The sequence below is a fragment of the Rhinoderma darwinii genome, chromosome 8 (genome assembly GCF_050947455.1).
Source record: "Rhinoderma darwinii isolate aRhiDar2 chromosome 8, aRhiDar2.hap1, whole genome shotgun sequence".
In the NCBI taxonomy this organism is placed as follows: Eukaryota; Metazoa; Chordata; class Amphibia; order Anura; family Rhinodermatidae; genus Rhinoderma; species Rhinoderma darwinii.
The window spans coordinates 108,052,442-108,072,332 of record NC_134694.1 but is presented as its reverse complement, the minus strand read 5'-3'; the positions used below and the strand labels follow the sequence as shown (position 1 = coordinate 108,072,332).

Here is a 19,891-nt window from a genome sequence, read left to right as displayed (position 1 = left end):
AAGGAAAGGGAAACCCATAGCAAAGTTCTAAAGTGGACCTTTAATCAGACTATGCTGTCCAATGTTAGGGTAGCATAGTATATGGACAGGTCCCCTCTCCTATTAGCCAAAGTGGCACAAAAAAATATTGTGCAGTTTGGCTAATAGGAGAGTTCAAAGAACATACACTGGTATATTCATGAGAGAAGCGCTCCCCTCGCCTGTACCTTGACTAAAAAACTGCTCTCATATTATTTTTGTGCACTACCCCGCCATTTATATAAAACTTTAGGGAACAAAAAATAAATACATTTATTGAGACTAACATGCACTATAAAAATGTTTCTTTTCATACACATTTTTCATCATCTTTCTTCTCTTACCTGTTATATATGTTCCCTTTGTCATCCCCCATTGTGATGGTGGCTGTACGGACTTTGCCCAAGTCAAAGTTCATATCATACAGATGATAGTCGGGAGTCACCCACCCTATCCAAACTCCAGTGGGTTCTTGTCCAGCAAAGACTCTTACAGAGTAATAATACTAATGAGGTGTCAAGAGAAGAAAATAACAGAATGAACCGAGATATAATAAAAGCCTTAATAAAGGAAATATAGTGCTATGCATAAATACATGTATCCAATACCAGTAAGTTTATGTTAAGGACAAAGGGAATATCTTGTCTCATTAGCATACCGTAGTAGTGTTCATGATGATGTCAATGTCATCTCTATCATCAGCTACTACATCCCTAAACAAACGAGGCATAGCTGGTAGTACAGGAGGTGGTGAGATAAAGGCTGGTTTCTTGGCTTTAAAGAGGAACCTAAGAAAAATAGGATGTTAACAGGAAATCAGAGAAGTTTGAAATATTCCTCATGGTCAATCAGAATGAGAGAGTGATTGTGTTTTTATGGCTCACCCTCTCTTTCCTTTGGTCTTTTCTGTAGTAACATCCTTTTCATTCTCTGACTTTGCCACTTCCTTTGGTGTTTCTTTAGACGTTTCCTTCTCATTGGTAGCTTCTGCTTCTTTGCGGCTGGCAGATTTCTTCAGCAGCTCAAACTCAGAGTCCATATCAACATCTTGGACCTCTTCTTCAGGTATGGTAAAAGAACGAGTAAGAGGAGTAGCTCCTGGTGTACACTTGAATGTATCATAAAATTCCACAGGCATGCTAAGTCTAAAGAAAAGCATGTCAGTGTTGCTATTCTGAGACCCAAAAGTCTTGTGGTTCACTTTAAGACAAGGTGGGTTGTCCACCGTACCATCAATTCTTCCAACCTAAAAAACACAGATTTAGTTGAATGCAATACAAGAACATTGTCTTTATAACTTTGTATTTTTTTAAAAACTAATCAAGTCATGACCTCTTACCTCAATATGACCATGATCTGGAGGCACCGGCCCAAATTGAGGAAGACTCTTACTAAACCAAGTGGTGATTTCTCTCTTCATGTTGATGGCAAAAGGTTCAAACCCTTCCTGCAGACCACAGATGGTAAAGTATCGAAGACTGCCTACATCCTGCCCCAAATTGAGTCTACCAACTTGGCACTTTCCGAGACTGCAAACAGGAATAAAACCTAGATGGGAGATTGATAAATATGAGTGAGAATGTATGATACAGTCTTAGAAAAACATTGCTTCCTCTTGTTAAAGAGTGGCCTACTACACTTACCATCTCCAATTTCTATATCCTTGAAGGCTAGATCAGAGCCAGAATCACTTATCAACATTTCTCCATTCAATGTAAACATGATATTCATTTCAGTAAGGTCAATCATACACCCAACAACATCTCCTGGTAGCCAATTACGCCCAAATGGTTCACTACCAATGTGCCAGCGCTGACCCTGTGGGGAGGCAGAGTAAGATAGACGTAAGCCTAATGAAAACACCTACAGTCAAACACCTGTACTGTCTTATACATACATGGTTAATGGTGCAACAAAATATAAGCCTATATTGACCTAACCTCAAAGCTAAGAATATCACATAACCATACAATTGAGGTCAGGTTAAGGCTCCTTTGGCCACTTGGAGAATTATAAGAGTCTTCCCTCCATGTATACAGAGCACGTACACATCCACTTTTAATTTCATTATAAACTTCGGTGTTATCATTGCATACACAGGACATATGATCAATGAGGTCTAATAGGTCATTTGTGAATCTTCCTATAAGAAATAGACCCTAGTAGCAAATGATTGGCTCCAAAGACACCTCCAAATGGGGGTGTCATCTGCTGGACCTTTGGAAATAATTTTTCTCTCAGAGTCTGAACCTATCGGAGGATCCTCTGGTACTCTGGTGGACTAGTCCGACTTTATATGGCCATATATATGTCAGTACTTACTCTGCATCCATTAAACACATAAGCTAGATCATCGGCTCCAAGTTCCACATCTGGTCGCACTTCAGGTCGAGCCCACCCTACTCTCATCTCTCCTGTTGTTACTGCCTCAAATTCAAAATACCACTTCCCAGCATTCACCGCGTATGATTTCTCAGCACGGAAGATGCGCATTCTTTCAGCCCGAGGCTTTGTTACTCCCTGACCCGCTGAGGAAAGAAGAAATAACATGTTATGTTAGGGAGAGATTTAAGAAACTTCTTATGTAATATCCAAATGTCATCTTTTCTCTAAAGGAACACCAAATACAGAGATTTCTTTTCATGCCTTCCAGTCATTAGTCACTAAATTGCACTTCACTTGTACGCCACCATATTCGGTGAAAAATACATACAATAGATTTTTTTTTCATGCCTCTCTACGTCAGTCCAATAGTTTGAAATTTTTTATATGTTTTTTCCTTTTTGGTAAATTTCAGAATTTATTACTGATGCCTGATTGTACTTACTGCCCTCCTGGTCAGGGGGTTCTATATTGTATCCATAACCCATTAGAGTGCGTACAGCCTCACACAGGCTGTCTCTATTGGTCTTCTTGGTCTTCTCATCTAGCAGACTGTATGGCACAAGGCGAGGGTTCCTCTTGTTCTTGATGTCCTTCAAGATAATTAATGGTTTATTTACCTTCAGAACTTCCAACAATAAGACATTTAGCAATCTAGTTCATCAGTGCCCCCCTGCTATTATAATCTGAGATTACAAATATATTGAGGAAGGGTAAATTTCTAAAATATAGCTTTTATTTTTTTCCCATAAAAATGGAACAACAATTTAGTTGTGTGTAATAATATATTGCATATACAGCCTGCGTATTCGGCTTGATGAGTGTAGGATAGATGTTCCCAATCTGAGTACAGCAGGGTAGTTTAGGATCATAGGGTTGTATAGTGGTATCCTGTCAATCCCCAGACTAAATTTCTGCCCTCTCTGTTGACAACGGTATCTGGTACTCGTTTTTACAAGAATGACCACGTTGTCTCTGAAGCCAATCCACAGCTAGTTCCGTAACTGAGGGTGCTTATCACAGGGTTGATTGGGATCACATGAGTATACAGTGGTATTCTACCTAATCCACAAAAAGATTCTCAGCCCTCACTGTTGACAACGATATCGGGCACTCGTTCTAAAAAGAACGACCCCGTTGTCTCTGGAACCTATCCCTATACTGATATAATGGTTATGCTAGAGGTCATACTCCAAAGAATCTAATTGTGGACGCAGGCTGTATATGCAATAGGAGTATGACCACTAGCATAACTATCATATCAGTACAGGGATAGGTTCCAGAGACAACGGGGTTGTTCTTTTCAGAACGAGTGCCCGATATCGTTGTCAACAGTGAGGGCTGAGAATCTTTTTGTGGATTAGGTAGAATACCACTGTATACTCATGTGATCCCAATCAACCCTGTGATAAGCACCCTCAGTTACGGAACTAGCTGTGGATTGGCTTCAGAGACAACGTGGTCATTCTTGTAAAAACGAGTACCAGATAACGTTGTCAACAGAGAGGGCAGAAATTTAGTCTGGGGATTGACAGGATACCACTATACAACCCTATGATCCTAAACTACCCTGCTGTACTCATTCTGGGAACATCTATCCTACACTCATCAAGCCGAATACGCAGGCTGTATATGCAATGTATTATTACACACAACAAAATGGTTTCATTTTTATGGGAAAAAAATAAAAGCTATATTTTAGAAATTTACCCTTCCTCAATATATTTGTTACAAAGTTGGGAGGTATAAGGGGAACCAGCCCGTTGATTCATTACTGGGAATAAATCTGAGATTACTGCCTGGTATAAAGTTGACACTTTCCCATAATGCAATCTACCATATGTATATTGAGACAGCAAAGAGTGGTAGGAGATTTCAGCTTTGAAGCCTAAAATTGTGAAGGCAGCTCTGAACTATAATACATCATGTAATTCAAGACTGGGGCAAGACAGTTAATTTATTAAATACACTTTAGGACGGAAAGAGATAACTTGAGTGGAGCTCATTAGGAATCCTGACATCTATATTTCCATAGGAGTTTGTTATACTATTCTGCCTTTGACCAGAACCCAATGCACCCATCATCTGGTTGACAGGTGTTAGATAGCTCTTTTCTACTAAATCCATTGTGTAGAAGCTATATTTTACTAAGGCACGAAAAGTAGAAAAAAGTAAGGATAATGAGAGGATAAAAAAAATAAAAAAGTATTGTTAGGCGGGTTGCGGTCTACATACTTGTATTATGCTATAGGTCCATCCTTGTTGCACTCGATCTCTCGCCCAGACATTGTGTCCATTTTCTGCTAGTTTATCCACCAAGGTCTTTTGTGCTGGTGTCAGCTTGATGTGGGACAGGTCAAGCGGAGCAGGCTTATATCCATTGGACATCATGTATCTATATGAAAAAATATTAAACATTGAAAAATAAGTTATTAAGGTATTCTGTATTCAGCTCTTTTCGATTTTGGCAGAATGTGACATTGATCATTCCCCTCGTGACTTTCCAGATACTTACGTTTTGGGAAGCTTTATCTTCTTCAGGTTTTCCTCTGCCTTTTCATCAGCCATACCCACATGGCACCCCAGAGCTAAGAGAGTCCTGTATTGGTAAACAGCACACAGCTTAATATTTAGGTAAGTAACAATCTACATCGATATCATGTCTTAAAAGACTAAAGGCCCCTTTACACGGGTCAATTATCGGGCAAACGAGCGTAAGCAGGTCAACGATCAGACGATAAACGAGCGAACACTCGTTCATCGGCTGATTGTATACCGTTTATGCTGCAAGAAATATTATCGTTGTCGGCAACTCATCCCTCTGTGTACACAGGGAAACGTGCTGCTGACATGATAGAAATGTATGAGGACGGGCGATCGCAGTAACGATCGAACGTCCACAAAAATAGCTTCTTGTGAAAGGAGCAAACGAGCGCCGATCAACGAGCTGTCCTGTTGATCGGCGCTTGTTTACACGGTCCATGTCGGCTCAGGCATGTGGCAAAGTTGTATTCATAATATATATATAATAATATAATTTATATTTTATTTTTTACTTTCTATTTATTTATTATTTTTATTTCATTTTATTTTCCTTTCCCTCCCCTTCTCCCTGTTTTCCCCTTTTTTAGAATAATTATTTCATTTTATTTGAATTTAATTTAATTTTCTTTTTATTTCATTTTCGTTTTATTATTTATATTTTATTTATTTTGTTTATCCCTTCCCTTTCTTTGTGGAGTATCTATTCACCTATAAAAATGATAACTTTATGATATGAGGGACATTTTTACCCTATATTAACAATCATTCGGTAGGATTGTATTTTACAATATCTTAACAAATGAAAATAGATAACGTTTAGGAATATGCTTTATTGCCTGATCCTAAAAATATATGTAAGTTATTAGGTGGTTCTTTAACCCACATATAAAAAAATCTCATTAAGTTGCATAAAGAAGTACATATGATCAAAACTCATGTGAAATTATTAAACATAATTAAGTGCAGAATATATTTATCTATATATATATAGGTGTATCGTGACGTACAAAAATACTTAAGTCTCTAACAAAAATGTTATTGGGACCAGGTGAAGATTGACTTTACCTAATTTGAGTGGACACTATATAAAGTGAGAAACAATTGAATGTGGATACCGGCTCTGATGAAGTCCCTGAGTGGATGAAACGCGTTAGCCAATGAAAATTTATCTTGATACGTGGTTGTTTTGACGTCACGCCCCGTGTACCTGCTTTCGAGCTGATCACAGGTTGATCCCATGCTGGGTCGATACTATCTGGTCCTGTGCCGCAAATTGATCTGTAACATACGGGTAACAGATCGACGAAACAAGGAGGTCTGTGCTGGGTCACCTTGCTGGGTGAGAAATACCAGGACCATATTTCCCTCATCTATCCAGTTCTTCAGAACGTAATTGGGACCTTACAGTTCACTCCGTGCTGGAAGTGGAGTACCACCTTACACAGGTGGCTGAAATTGGACCATGCTGGTCGAATCTGAGGAACGGATCATTTCTCTCCTCTAAAGAAAAGAGATCTTTTTGCAATAACTGGAGGTGTTGCTTGAGAGACTTTGTGTTCCTATAAACGGTGAATGGACACAGGCTCATCATATTACCATTGAGGACACCTATTCGGCCAAAGATACAACCGATATATCGAAGGGGCCCCTCGATTGTAACAAAAATAGATAAGTACACCTGGATTGGTAGACAAATTTCATACTGATTACTTAATGTATTTATATTGTACTGTGTATCTTGTCTTGGATTTGTAATTAATAGCAAATTCATGATATGATTATGTACCCGGCTGATCCTATTATATGATACGTTTTAGTGACTTATTTTTTATGTCCTTGACTCTTGTCCTTTGACTATGCTATTTAGTTATATGGTGAATTGACTTGACTCACATTTTAAATTAATTAATAAATTTGTACTTCTTTTATATCAAATTCTACCTAGAGTGTGCTGGTTTATGTCCAATATTTGTTTTTGTTTTTGTCTTTTGCTCAAAGCTGTATTCACTCTGTGTGACTCTAGAAGCAATTCATACTGAATCCAACAGAAAAAAACTTTCTAATCCTCCATCTAAAATAAAAAACATACGGAGGTACTTTAGGGCCCCATAGAAGGTATTACAGCTCTGTACAGCTTGGTTGTATGGAGCCATAATATGGTGGTGACACAGCGCTTAACTGTTTCCATCAGTCCATCGAATGGAGCGGCAGCATGAATGCTAAAACGCTTGGATTTGGGACCCTTCTATTGATTGGTGGGGGTCTCAGAGGTCGGGGCTCCTGTGGATAGGTGATTAATGTACTTGGAAGGAAAACTCTTTTTAACTCATACTAGTTCAAACCATTGGGCTTGCAGTTTATGAGCCGTTTATAATGTAACTTTTTGTATTCTAAATACTTATGAACATTATAACCTTGCCCACTCAAGCAAGTCTTGGTACATGGGTAGACAAAGTCTGGTTGTCTAATAAGAACCAGATTTCTACCAACTCCAATTGTTTTCCAACCCATCACATACATGCATATCCAGTTTTTGTTATGTTCTTAAAGCTCAGAAATAACATGGACTGACATAAATCCAATAAAGTCTTCTCATCAACATCTTATCAATCTAAGAACTAGCACGCTATGATGGTAAAGGAATTTTCTTCCTCGTATGATGATTTTTAATGGATTCTATGGTTGTGTGCCTACTTCAAAGTCTCTCCAGACATCAGCAAGTTGTAATTTCTCTCTGGCTCAGGCAGACTATGGAAGTCAAGGAGACACGGATGCAATCTCTTGTTGTCATCCCGGATCTAAAAGAATGAAAAATGCTTTAAAAATAGACTACAACGCACACTTGTTGCCTCCATAACTGGCAGGTTTATGAATATTCATGAAAATGCAACCAACATTTGAAGCTAGTACATCATTGCCGCACAAACTAATTGCAGGAAATTTATATGTAGCAGCTACCACAGAGTAAGACGTGACACTTACTGGCCCATAGGTCCATCCCTGTTCAATTCTTGTGAGAGCCCAAAGTTCATGGATGTTTTCTGCCAATTTTTCACGGATTCGTTCCAGGTGAGGTGGAAGGACAATCTGCGCAAAGTGATGTATCAAATTAAATTGACATAATATACTAGTATGTTGGAAAATGAAAACCAAATCCAGCAGATATCATTATAGAATACAAGAAAAAAGGGGGGCTGTTTGGGCATGTGCTTTGGGTTCTATGTGGTATGGAGGATACGAAAGGGAAGCTGGCAATATAGAGAAGACAGCAATATAGGGTAGAGGCCTCTAAAGTTCTACAGAAAAATATTAATCTAGATTAGTATAAGTTTATGTTAGCTGTTTCTATACTTACTCCTACCTGGACAGTATCCACAGGACAAGGAACAAAGGAAGTATGGGAGAGGGATTTGGTGGGCCCAAGAAGATTACGGATTTCTTCAAAGTCATGTTTGTATTCTTTGATGGGCTCCACACGCATACGATCCCGAGGTAGGAGTGCTTCATAGGCTGAAACGTAGCCAGGTGGTGGAAGGAACTTAAAATCACCATGTCGACCACCCAGAAGAAAACGTATTCTGCACAAGACAAACACGGATGAGGTCTTAATCATTAGAAGAGACATGTTATTTATCTAACTCAGGGGTGGGGAACCCTTTTTCTGCCGAGGGCCATTTGGATATTTATAAAATTATTTGCGGGCCATACAAAATTGTCAACTTAAAAATGAGCCTGTTATATTTGGTCAAACATTTAATTAACGCCCCCCTAATGGGATAGCTGGAACTGCTTCTCTGTGGTGAGGCGTGTGATGTACGCTCGTATTGATGATATTGCTCCTGCGTCGGTCAATCTGGAGCAGTCAACTCTTTGGAATGGTAAGTTTTGAAAACTCACAGCAGTAAGTTGTTCCAACCTACTTAAAGGGGTTTTCCCATCAGGGACATTTATGACATGTCCACAGGATTTCCGACAATGAAGAAGAAAACAGCGTGGCTCGCTGAGCTATGCAGTTTCCGTAACTCCCATAGTAGTGAATGGCAGTTACGGAAGCAGCGAAGCATGCGAGTTACGCTGTTTCCGTAACTAATATTCCGTTCTATGGGACTTACAGAACCTGCGTAGCTCAGCGAGCTTAGCTGTTTTCTTCTTCATGGTCGGAAATCAGCCGGAACACAGAGAAGTAGAACAGGGTTGAGGGGGCTCCGTTCTACAGATAGGTGCCAATCCCAGAGGTGGGACCCGGATCTATCAGACATTTATGACATATCCTGTGGATATATCATAAATGTCCTTGATGGAAAAAAAAACTTCAGTCACCTGACCTCATGCTTTTAGGACAGGTCCTATCCTATGTCTACACTACAGGTAAATTTCTACATTTAGGTATCAGCTAAGTTTCTAAATTTTAGGCCAGGAGCAGGAGGAGGGCAGATGGAGCCAAGTACTGAGTATGCGGCGGTTTAAATGAGGAGGTCAGTGAGTGCCTGCTCGGGAGTGGACCACTTCTGTCAAATGACCTCACGTCAGGTGACTGGACTGGTCCACTCCCGGGACACCATGCACCAGCCTCACTCAGACCGTGGCCATACTTGGCTCAGACCGCCGCCCTCCACCTAAATGTGAGTGAGTAGGGCTGACGGAGCTAAGGAGGGAATGACACGGCGGCAGCGGCGGTCAGAGCGTGCTGTGACGGGAGTGGACAAGTCTAGTCACCTGACCTCACGTCACTGACTCCACTCTTGGGTCGCCACGCAAGGACCTCACTCAGACCGTCGCCGACGCCATACTTGGCTCCGTCCACACTTCACCTGCTCCTAAATGTGAGTAGGGCGGACGGAGCCAAGGAGAGAATGACACGGTGGCACCGGCGGTCAGAGTGAAGTCGGGGCATGCTGTGACAGGAGTGGACTAGTCCACTCTCGGGCTGGAATGCACCAACCTCACTCAGACTGCCACAGCGGCGGCGGCACGGTCTGTGTGAGTTCGGGCCGGACCAAATGATCTTGCGGACCTTATACTGCCCGCAGGCCGGACGTTCCCCACCCCTGATCTAACTGGACATTACACTTACTTGATTCCAGCAGAGAAGCTAACAACTGGGAAGAACAGTCCATCCAAATTGAAGTTCTCAAACATGCCCTGAACAGGGTGCCCATTAAAACGGAATGAAATACTGGGAACTGTCAAGTCCAGACAACAGCTGACCACATCATCCACTGTCAGCAAATGCTGGTTGTGTGAAGCCACAGGCCGGCAAACCCGACCTATAGAAAATGAAGACAAGGGACATGAAGAGCAACTACTACTAACAATCATGTCCATTTATTTTAGGCATCTTCGAATGTTTACCAGTCCTTATATAAATGTCGAAAACCTATAAACAGTACACCACAGCCCATTAAGTAAACAGATCAGTGAATTTTCGTGTTTACCTGACCAAAGGTGAAGTCCATCAAATGCAAAGGAATACAAATCGTCACCCACTCCATTGGCTCCCCAGCCTTCGCCTGCGCCAGGGTAAGGACTGTAGCCCTCTGTGAGTGCCCAGCCAACACGCAGGTGGGTGGCCTCAGGAGTCACAAAGGGTTCCACGTGATCCACAATAACTTCAAAATACCACTTTTTGAACTGTGTGGATCCTTCACATGTTCCCAGAAAGACATTAGGTCTCATGCTGCAATACAACAGAGATTTGACATTAACATGGATAGTTGCTCAAGCATCAGAAAAAACTATTAAGATACTTTAATACTTCATACCTGGTGACATAGTTGACCATCCTGGTCTGAAGAAGAAGGTCTCTTCGGGGTAGAAGGTTCTCAGTGATTAGATTCTGGTTGGATCTAACAGCTACTCCATTACACACACAGAGAGAGCAGAGGACATCCAGAACCTTAAGATAAGAAGAATGGATAAGTCAAGTAGACAGCACGAGAAGGTGGTTAACACACGTGCAATGATTGGTTGATCAGATTTAAGGTTACCTTGTGGTTTCGTCCATGTTTATCCAGTAAAGAAATAATGGACTTGATATGATTTTCCTTAATAATGTTCAAAACTTCAGGGCTCTCAATCAAGACGCAGTACAAAACTTCCAAAATTCCTGCAATATTAAAATATTTGAAGCTCCAATTCTGAATTGATGACTTTAAATGTGTAACTTTAAGCTCCTGGGACCCAGTAGAGAAAAATTGTAACAGGTCCCCTTAACATCACATATAATGAATAGAATTGGTCTCCTAATATGTTGCAAAGGGACCATTTGGATACCTCACGATCCAGAGCCTGGGTACAACCACAACCTCTGCACCCCCTATAGTTACATCCCTGGATGACTTCAAGGTGGTGTTAGATAGAAAGTCTCATAGTATTGTTCCAATTGGTAGGAAATACACAATATTCTCCATGTCAGGTCCTCCGACTCTTACCTGATGAAGCTTCCAATCGGTCGAGTTTGCTGACCACCCAGTCTAAGTTACTGGAGAACAAGGCGCAGTTAGAACGGTTTCCCCTTATAAGCGCAGCTGCAGGACAAAAATAAGGACACAGTGAAAACAAAAAATGGATCTACTGGCAAATGAACAAAAAGTTCACATAGCCTTGACAGTCTACAAAGAGCAAGTAATGATAAATGATATGTTCCTAGCCAAAAAGTAGTAAAAGAATAACTATAGCAAAGCGAAAAATCTAATTTATCTTTGCTTTTGTTCTTAACAAGCTACATTTTCAATACCGTAATTTCCAGATAACTAAACTTCAAGGAACCTGTAGTGCTGACTTCCTGTAGTCAAAGATGATGGACGTCGCAGCTGTAATCTCTATTTTTTTTACAGGGGATATATACCTTTAAAGCTTCCCTGGGACTAAATTACTAAGTATTAAAAACGGTATTATAGCCCAGAGATGCATTCACAATTCTGCAGCCTTCTTAGCTGAAATCTCCCAGCATTCATTGTAGTAATCTTCATACTATTTAGGGGAGTATTAACATTTGAAGCTTCCCTGGGACTAAATTACCAATTTTAACGGCCTGTATTATATGCCAGAGCTGCATTCACAATTCTTAAGGCTTCTGAGCTAAAATCTGCAGATTCTCCTTGCTTGCTCAATCTATCTGCAAATAGCTTGTTCTGATAATTTGCATTCTGGGAAGTGTTCTCTTTACCCAGGCCGGCACTGTACAGTAAGCTAATAAAAATTAACTTATCAGAGTAAAAAATTTTAGATAACTTGTTAGGGGTGTGTCAGTCAGAAAACATTTTGACTGTTTCCAATGACGACCAACAGAATTGTGAATGCAGCTCTGGGGTATAATACAGGCTCAGGATTTGTGCAAAATAGGTAAGGCAATGGCTTTACAAATTTACGTAACATTTTATGTAGATTAAATATAAGTGGTAAAATAGTGCACAAAGGAGGAACGACCCTTAACAACTGCTTAAAGAAACATTTTCCCAAGCCAACCTATGATATTCTAGGCTTTAGGATCCTAGTAGTCCTGATGCAGTTCCAAATGTTATGTATATAAAGAGTATATATTTATTATTAGCTATTACAATGATCATTCATGTTCAATAATAAGGTCGAGGAATGATAATGAAACAAATGAAAGGCAACTTCTCTACAACCACCAAAGACTCAGATCTATAGGACCTATCCATGTGCCATGACCTATTTCTACCATGTATAAGATTAAAGTCTACATACCAAGCAGCTCATAAAGTAAATTCACAATCTCCTTCCAGGACTCAGCAGCTTCCTCCCCAGCAAACTCTGCAAAGTGAGCAGCTGTGCTGTATACATTGAGACGGTCTATGCAGTCCAAGACGAGGGAGATTATTCCCTAAAGGGGAACAAATAAATAGATTTTCAAACCAATATAGCAGAAGGTGATCTTACAGTCTACCATGTGTAAGGGTCCTTTTACACGCCCGACATGGGCCGTGTAAACGAGCGCCGATCAACGAGACAGCTCATTGAGCTGCGCTCGTTTGCTCCTTTCACAAGGAGATATGTTTTGTGGACAAGCGATCATTATTATGATCGCTCGTCTGCATACATTTCCATCATGTTGGCGGCACATCTCCCAGGGAGATGTGCTGCCGACAATGATAATATTTCTGGCAGCATAAACTATACAATCAGCCTATGAACGAGTGTTTGGTCGATCATCGGCTGATTGTTGCCCTGTTTACACAGCGAAATGATCAGGAAGAAGCGTTCACATGAACGCTCGTTTGCCTGATAATTGGCCCGTGTAAAAGGGCCTTTACTCCCAGAGACGTAACTTGATGCTCCTGGGCAGTATACAAAATCTGCAACAGAGCCCCCTTCCTACCTACCATGTGCCAATTATAATACCAGTGTCTTTTTATATGGCAGAGGAACTGTTGGGTCGACTCAAGGAGCAGGGCTCTGGTACATCTGCTACCTTTACACACCATATAGCTACGCCCCTGCTCCCTTCCATCTGCCCCATAAGCAATAAGAGGAGCAAAGGGAGTGGAGTTACACATGTCTGCAGGATCAGACTACACACAGGGTAGATGGTCTGCATAGAAGCTGGATACACAAAACGGTAGGCTATTTGGAATCAGGACTTTTTGGTATCAGTCATGTTCCTACCTCTTCTTGAAACAGATTTTGACGGTTTTTCAAGGAACGTAACTTGGTCTGCTTCTCTTCATGCTGTAACTCCTCCTCTGGATGCTGGAAGTAGCCAATCAGGTCTTGCAAGGTTAAAACAACCATATCGATAGGCAATGTGACCGGTTTTGAAGGTTTGGTCTTTCCACTCACACTGTCCAGGCCCCTGGATATAAAAATAGCAAAAATTAGATCAGTTTCATATAAAGGTGTTTGAAATTAATATGAATTTAAAAAAAAAGGTACATTAAAGATATTATTCTTTATATGTTTTAAAGAGGCTCTGTCACCAGATTTTGCAACCCCTATCTGCTATTGCAGCAGATCGGCGCTACAATGTAGATTACAGTAACGTTTTTATTTTTAAAAAACGAGCATTTTTGGCCAAGTTATGACCATTTTTGTATTTATGCAAATGAGGCTTGCAAAAGTCCAAGTGGGTGTGTTTAAAAGTAAAAGTCCAAGTGGGCGTGTATTATGTGCGTACATCGGGGCGTTTTTAATACTTTTACTAGCTGGGCGCTCTGAAGAGAAGTATCATCCACTTCTCTTCAGAACGCCCAGCTTCTGACAGTGCAGATCTGTGACGTCACTCACAGGTCCTGCATCGTGTCGGCCACATCGGCACCAGAGGCTACAGTTGATTCTGCAGCAGCATCAGCGTTTGCAGGTAAGTCGATCTTACCTGCAAACGCTGATGCTGCTGCAGAATCAACTGTAGCCTCTGGTGCCGATGTGGCCGACACGATGCAGGACCTGTGAGTGACGTCACAGATCTGCACTGTCAGAAGCTGGGCGTTCTGAAGAGAAGTGGATGATACTTCTCTTCAGAGCGCCCAGCTAGTAAAAGTATTAAAAACGCCCCGATGTACGCACATAATACACGCCCACTTGGACTTTTACTTTTAAACACACCCACTTGAACTTTTGCAAGCCTCATTTGCATAACTACAAAAATGGTCATAACTTGGCCAAAAATGCTCGTTTTTTAAAAATAAAAACGTTACTGTAATCTACATTGCAGCGCCGATCTGCTGCAATAGCAGATAGGGATTGCAAAATCTGGTGACAGAGCCTCTTTAAATTTCACATACGTCAGATTAATGCTAATCCTAATTTAAATAAGAAATGGCTCAGTGAGAGGAGTATAATGTGTATTTATTAAAGCGGCTCTGTCAGGTCTCCTATCTAAGGGAAGGATATAATAGAAGTAAAGATGCCAAGCTCGGGGATATATCATTTTCTATGATTTTACTCAGCCTTTTCATAACTGCGGCCAGGACTTATAAAGAAAGCCTGTGAGTCCTGCTCCCCCCCCCCCCCCTACACACAGTGATTGACGGCTCTCAATGTATATAAACTCATACAAGAAAATCTGTCAATCATGTGTGTGGGCGGAGGAAGCAGCGGATTGGTGTCAGAGTATGACTTTTAGTATTCATCACTACCTTTGAAGCCAACCACTACCTTATACTACCAATACATCTTCCAATAAATAACATTAAATTATAATATTTAAAATATATATATCATAGGTGTCTGGATTACGTGGTGTTCCATATGCAACAAAAAACATGAATTGTTCACCATAATGGACTCACTTGATGAACACGTTAAAAAGTCCGGCCGTGCTGTATATCATTCTTGCAGCTTGGGACTCTTCTCTTTGGGAACGTGATAGGGATAAAGCATCATCCATATGACCCTCTTGGTGCAAGATAGCCTTAGAAAGGCAACGGGAGTATGCAGGAAAGGGAGATATGAAAATAAAAAAAGAGGTCACACAATAAGTTTTTACTTCCGAAGAAGAACCAAACATCAAGCACTTTTATTTGAGGAAGACCCTTTTAGATCTATGGACGGTACCTTGCGTTTCACAGGACCCAAGCGGACGACTTTAGAATCGGCAGCACCATAAGTAAGCCAAAGAGCACTTTGGACATGCTGGACAAAGCACATAGACTCTCCATATTTTATCTCAGCAGCGCCCATCCCTTCCACATCTCGCTTGGGTGCAACATCCAACTTTTCCTGTAGAGGTTTCATGAAAAACAGAAAGCCATTAGAAATCAGCATATGGAATTACACATTGGTGGCTCTAATTCCAACTTTCTTTTTTAATCTTAAAGCTTCCCTTAAATAGATTGACTGGTTTAGAAAACCCATTTTTCATTACCCTATTAGGGCATTCTGAGTTGGGTAATGAAAAATAGGTTTGCTAAACCAGACAAGACCAGAGTTATATGTCCGCAACCTCCACCAATTAGCCGGAGCAGAGAGCAGCTACAAAGAGTCTCTCTCTCTCTCTCTCTCTCTCTGGAGGACCTCGTGCATCCATGTGTTACATGGACAGCCCATTGATTTCATTAGGCACCCTGTAATGCTTCATTCCCCTGGTGGTGGCGCTGTAGGGGAAATTGAACACTTGTTACCTGATTCCTCTGCAGATTACAGCTAATCGTCCCAGCAGTTGAACACCATGTGAGCAGCTTATTTTCACAAGGCCCTTCTTATAAAATAGGATTGTCCAAAGCAAATAATCCCCTTTGAGGATCACCACAGATGATATTTATATTATTGCCTGAGTTATTAATGCCTTATGTCCTCAATTTACTTTAATTAGGTAGCCATTACCTTAGAAGCCCGGAAGCAGAAAGCAGTGGCCTTGGTGTTGGCTTTCTCAGCATCAACCAGTAACAGGCCCTTTTCCTCATCGCGGGCCAGGTATCTCCCTGTAGTCACATGACGTGCCCGGAATGACTGTCCCCATCTCAAGTGGCTTCCACTCCAACTGCGAGCAAATTAGTCATAAACAGATCGTCTAATTATCATAATTCCACAATACCAAGAAAATGCCAGCCCTCCTGGGATAATCTATAAAAATGGAACTTTTGAATTTTACATTTACTTAACTTCTCTTATGTCATGTGATTATTTATTTTAATATTCAGTTGCTTCTGCAATTTAGAGCTAAAATTAGCTGAGCAGTTTTATAATTACCTAATTCTCAAAGGCTCGAGTCTCCACAAAGACCGTGCATGGGAGCAAACAGCCCCTCCCTCGTAATGGGCTATCCTGTAGATAAAAGAGAGTGAATATTTAACTAGATCACTGATCCACGCTGCATTGCCAATGATATAGAATGTGACTTACCTACGCTGCTCCTCTCCTTGGTCTGTAGATGAAATGGTCAAACATTCATCCATATGACCATGAAACAAGCGTAGAACATCTCCACCAGTTAGGTATCCTGTAGCAATATAAAAAATACATATCTATTATATTATATATTCATATATTTGTTACAACTAAAATGTTACAGATTTCATAAAAACATACTGAAATTGGAAGATATTGACTTTATCTAGAATAAAATGTATTTATGAAGGACCATCATGGGTTAAAGGGGTTGCCTTGAATCATAAAAAAGTGTATGTGTTGGTTTTTTTTTGAGAAACAGCGCCACTCTTGTTCATGGGCTGTGCCTGGTATTGCAGTTTAGCACCATCCACTTGAATGAGAATGAGCTGCAATATTATACACACTCCATGGACAAGAGTGGCGCTGTTTCTGGAAAACAGTAGACCTTTTTTTCTAATCCTGGACAACCCTTGTATTCCGGTATACTCTTCGGAGAAGTAAATCTACATTTTTATAAATTACTTATCAAGATTTGAGGGGGGTCATTTGAAAAAGTCATTTTAGATGCTATGGTAAACTTACCATCTTATCCAATTAGAAGCAAATTTCAAACCTGGCAAATTAATTCACCCAATAAATCCTTATGTCTGGCAAATTTTAAAAGAATTCACGAAACAGCAAAACTCTCATAAAGCAAAATAATTTGCTCAGTAGTATCAGTGAATTTCCATTATTATTTTCCATTTAAAACAATGGAGGCTAAAGTAGGAAACCGTCTCTAACCCCCCCCCCCCCCCATTGTCTTAAATGGGCCAAAACAGCTCCAAAATAGAAAATGTGCAATTTTTTCAGCAAAACAATTTGCTCAGTAATATCAGCAAATTTCCTTTATTCTTCGCCATTTAAAACAATTCCTAAAATAGGAATCTGTCTTTAACTCTCCATAGTCTTGAATGGACTAAATGCAGCTCCGAAAAAAAAAATACGAATGTCAACCAACCAGATTTGCACATTTTCAGGGTTCGTGTCATTTCTAGTAGTAAAATGGCTCCTGTTAGGGCTTCTTTACATACCCAAAAAACATGGCTACATACCTTCAGCTATTTCACAACCAGAGGTAATTGGATTCATGTTCCAGAGAGTCTGCATGAATGAGGCATCCACCTGAAGGTCCCCACTTGCTGTTGAGAGGTGCTATTTGAATGTAAAGAAGTTAGATAATATTTAAGGCAGATGAGTACTCTGCATATTCTCCTAGATAACATATGATAATGAGTGAGTATGTGGAGTCTTACCAAGTATCTCTCGGAGGATACACTGACCAGGATCAAATCATCACCTATTCGCACCTTCTCTCCTTCTGAGCGCTGTTTGGATGCTGGATGGATGGTCCACCAACAAGCTTCTCCTATTGAAGAAATGATGAAGAAATGAGCTTCAATGATGGAACCAAAAAGTTGGGTAGACTTTTGGAGAGCTGAAGTGGTTAGTATTGGCCTAAATATTATGCATAGGTGTTTCTTCAGAACATGCGCATAGTTGTACCATACCTGTGGCATCTTCTTGAAGACCAACATCAAAAGCCAGTTTATCAGTTAGAGATCGTGAAGTAGTCAGACAGCAGAGGTACTAAAGGAAATAGGAGAAGGTTAATTTAAATGAAAAAAATAAATTGTGATACATTGGTTCTATAGACAAATGTCATGAATGATCCAGCTTGGCCAATTATACTTTGTCACCCGTATGGATATTTTAGATCGATGCAAATTTAAAAAAATGTTACGTTTAAGATCAATATCAAGTTCAATATGTAATGTAGCAACAGTTAAAACAAAACCACTTACCATATTACTGTGACAGTGTCTCAGTAGAATAGCGTGACCATAGAGTAATGTTCTGTGTCCCCCACCTTGAGAAGACTAGATGGGGAAGAGAAATAACAAATCAAGGCATGAAATAATTTTCTTTTTTAATAACATTAAAATCCCACCATGTCTTCATGATGGTAAGTCTTGGGTGAATGGACTACCGAGCCTTTTCATCTATCCTACAAAATGCTGGTATATCCCATAACATGATGCATCATAATTGCCTCAAAATCGAGGAAGTGTAGTACAAGAATCTTTCCCAGTCAGATTACAAGTCAAAATATGTTGTGGGTTCTAAAACAGTCACAGTAATGTAGGTCCATCTCAAGGACAAACAAACCCAAACATATTTGTAGCGCAATCCTCAATGTTCTCTCTTTAAAAGAAGGTTAGAAGAAGAAAAGACGTGTCTTGGCATGCACCAAAAACCATTGGAAACCATTTTTTTTATTGTATCTGAGAACATGGATGAGTATTGCTTCATTAACCACCAAGTAATCCATTTATAGGGATGACTCAAGATGCCCAAAAGAACCACTGTGCCCGTTCCCTCCCGCAATCTGTGAAAATTCAAGGATTCCATTCTTTGCATTTCCAAGATCTTCAGTAACCTGGTAAACACCTGTTAGAATAGAGGTTTGGTTTGTACCATGCGTTGAAGGAAGGAAAGAGAAGGAATTATAAAAACCAGGAGTCAATGGGAAGAAAAGAAGGTCTAGTCTTTGTGAGATCAGAAGAAGAGGACAAAATGGAAAAGGACTTCTGCACGCAGGCTGCAAAAACAAGAAGACTGGCATAGAGGGTGGGGAGAAGAAAATCTGCTGGAACCATATCTCTCCAAGGATAGACACCTTGGACTAAACATTTGAGATGAGGGTTTTAGAGTTGGCATATTTTTGAGGAAATGCCTATTTTTTTTAGAACTCAATATGATTGTATAGTCGACTTTAACTAATCTGCTGTCGGAACGGTTCAAGACAAAATTAGTCCCATTGAGGGACTTGGAAGACTGATTATCAAAAATGTCTTCCATCCTCCTTGGGCTAGAATATATTGTGTGCATGTTCAATTTAGTTTAGAGATGCAAATACCATATTTAGGCAACATCCCCTAATTTTCACCTGCCACAACTTATCTATTATGTAGTAAGGCATGAATATCCCACCCATAGCCCATATTTATACTAAATTCAAAAATATAGCTCTTCAAACTTCTAAGAAGAAAGACACATGATGGGGGCTTTCTATTTCCAGAGATGTTTTTAAGACAGCTGATGTGAAATATGAGTG

At 40.2% G+C, this 19,891-nt stretch overlaps 1 protein-coding gene across 2 annotated transcripts in view; it reads right to left on the bottom strand.

Annotated features, from left to right (window-relative positions):
- Positions 1-19,891, bottom strand: part of RYR1 (ryanodine receptor 1) — a 106,476-nt gene that overhangs the window by 64,601 nt on the left and 21,984 nt on the right. Inside the window, exons 4-31 of one of the 2 annotated variants that reach the window (XM_075836256.1) lie at positions 18,579-18,653; positions 18,285-18,363; positions 18,030-18,142; positions 17,829-17,928; positions 16,747-16,843; positions 16,594-16,668; positions 16,228-16,384; positions 15,460-15,624; positions 15,195-15,316; positions 13,573-13,759; positions 12,655-12,790; positions 11,376-11,471; positions 10,932-11,050; positions 10,707-10,840; positions 10,380-10,621; positions 10,019-10,211; positions 8,300-8,522; positions 7,927-8,031; positions 7,639-7,742; positions 4,916-4,999; positions 4,636-4,795; positions 2,846-2,993; positions 2,341-2,546; positions 1,662-1,836; positions 1,358-1,566; positions 903-1,264; positions 677-806; positions 363-523 (exon numbers count right to left, since the gene is read on the bottom strand). In XM_075836256.1, coding sequence (XP_075692371.1) covers positions 363-523; positions 677-806; positions 903-1,264; positions 1,358-1,566; positions 1,662-1,836; positions 2,341-2,546; positions 2,846-2,993; positions 4,636-4,795; positions 4,916-4,999; positions 7,639-7,742; positions 7,927-8,031; positions 8,300-8,522; positions 10,019-10,211; positions 10,380-10,621; positions 10,707-10,840; positions 10,932-11,050; positions 11,376-11,471; positions 12,655-12,790; positions 13,573-13,759; positions 15,195-15,316; positions 15,460-15,624; positions 16,228-16,384; positions 16,594-16,668; positions 16,747-16,843; positions 17,829-17,928; positions 18,030-18,142; positions 18,285-18,363; positions 18,579-18,653 — 4,157 coding nt within the window. The remainder of the gene's footprint in view (positions 1-362; positions 524-676; positions 807-902; positions 1,265-1,357; positions 1,567-1,661; positions 1,837-2,340; positions 2,547-2,845; positions 2,994-4,635; positions 4,796-4,915; positions 5,000-7,638; positions 7,743-7,926; positions 8,032-8,299; positions 8,523-10,018; positions 10,212-10,379; positions 10,622-10,706; positions 10,841-10,931; positions 11,051-11,375; positions 11,472-12,654; positions 12,791-13,572; positions 13,760-15,194; positions 15,317-15,459; positions 15,625-16,227; positions 16,385-16,593; positions 16,669-16,746; positions 16,844-17,828; positions 17,929-18,029; positions 18,143-18,284; positions 18,364-18,578; positions 18,654-19,891) is intronic. The other variant, XM_075836257.1, reaches the window with a different exon arrangement.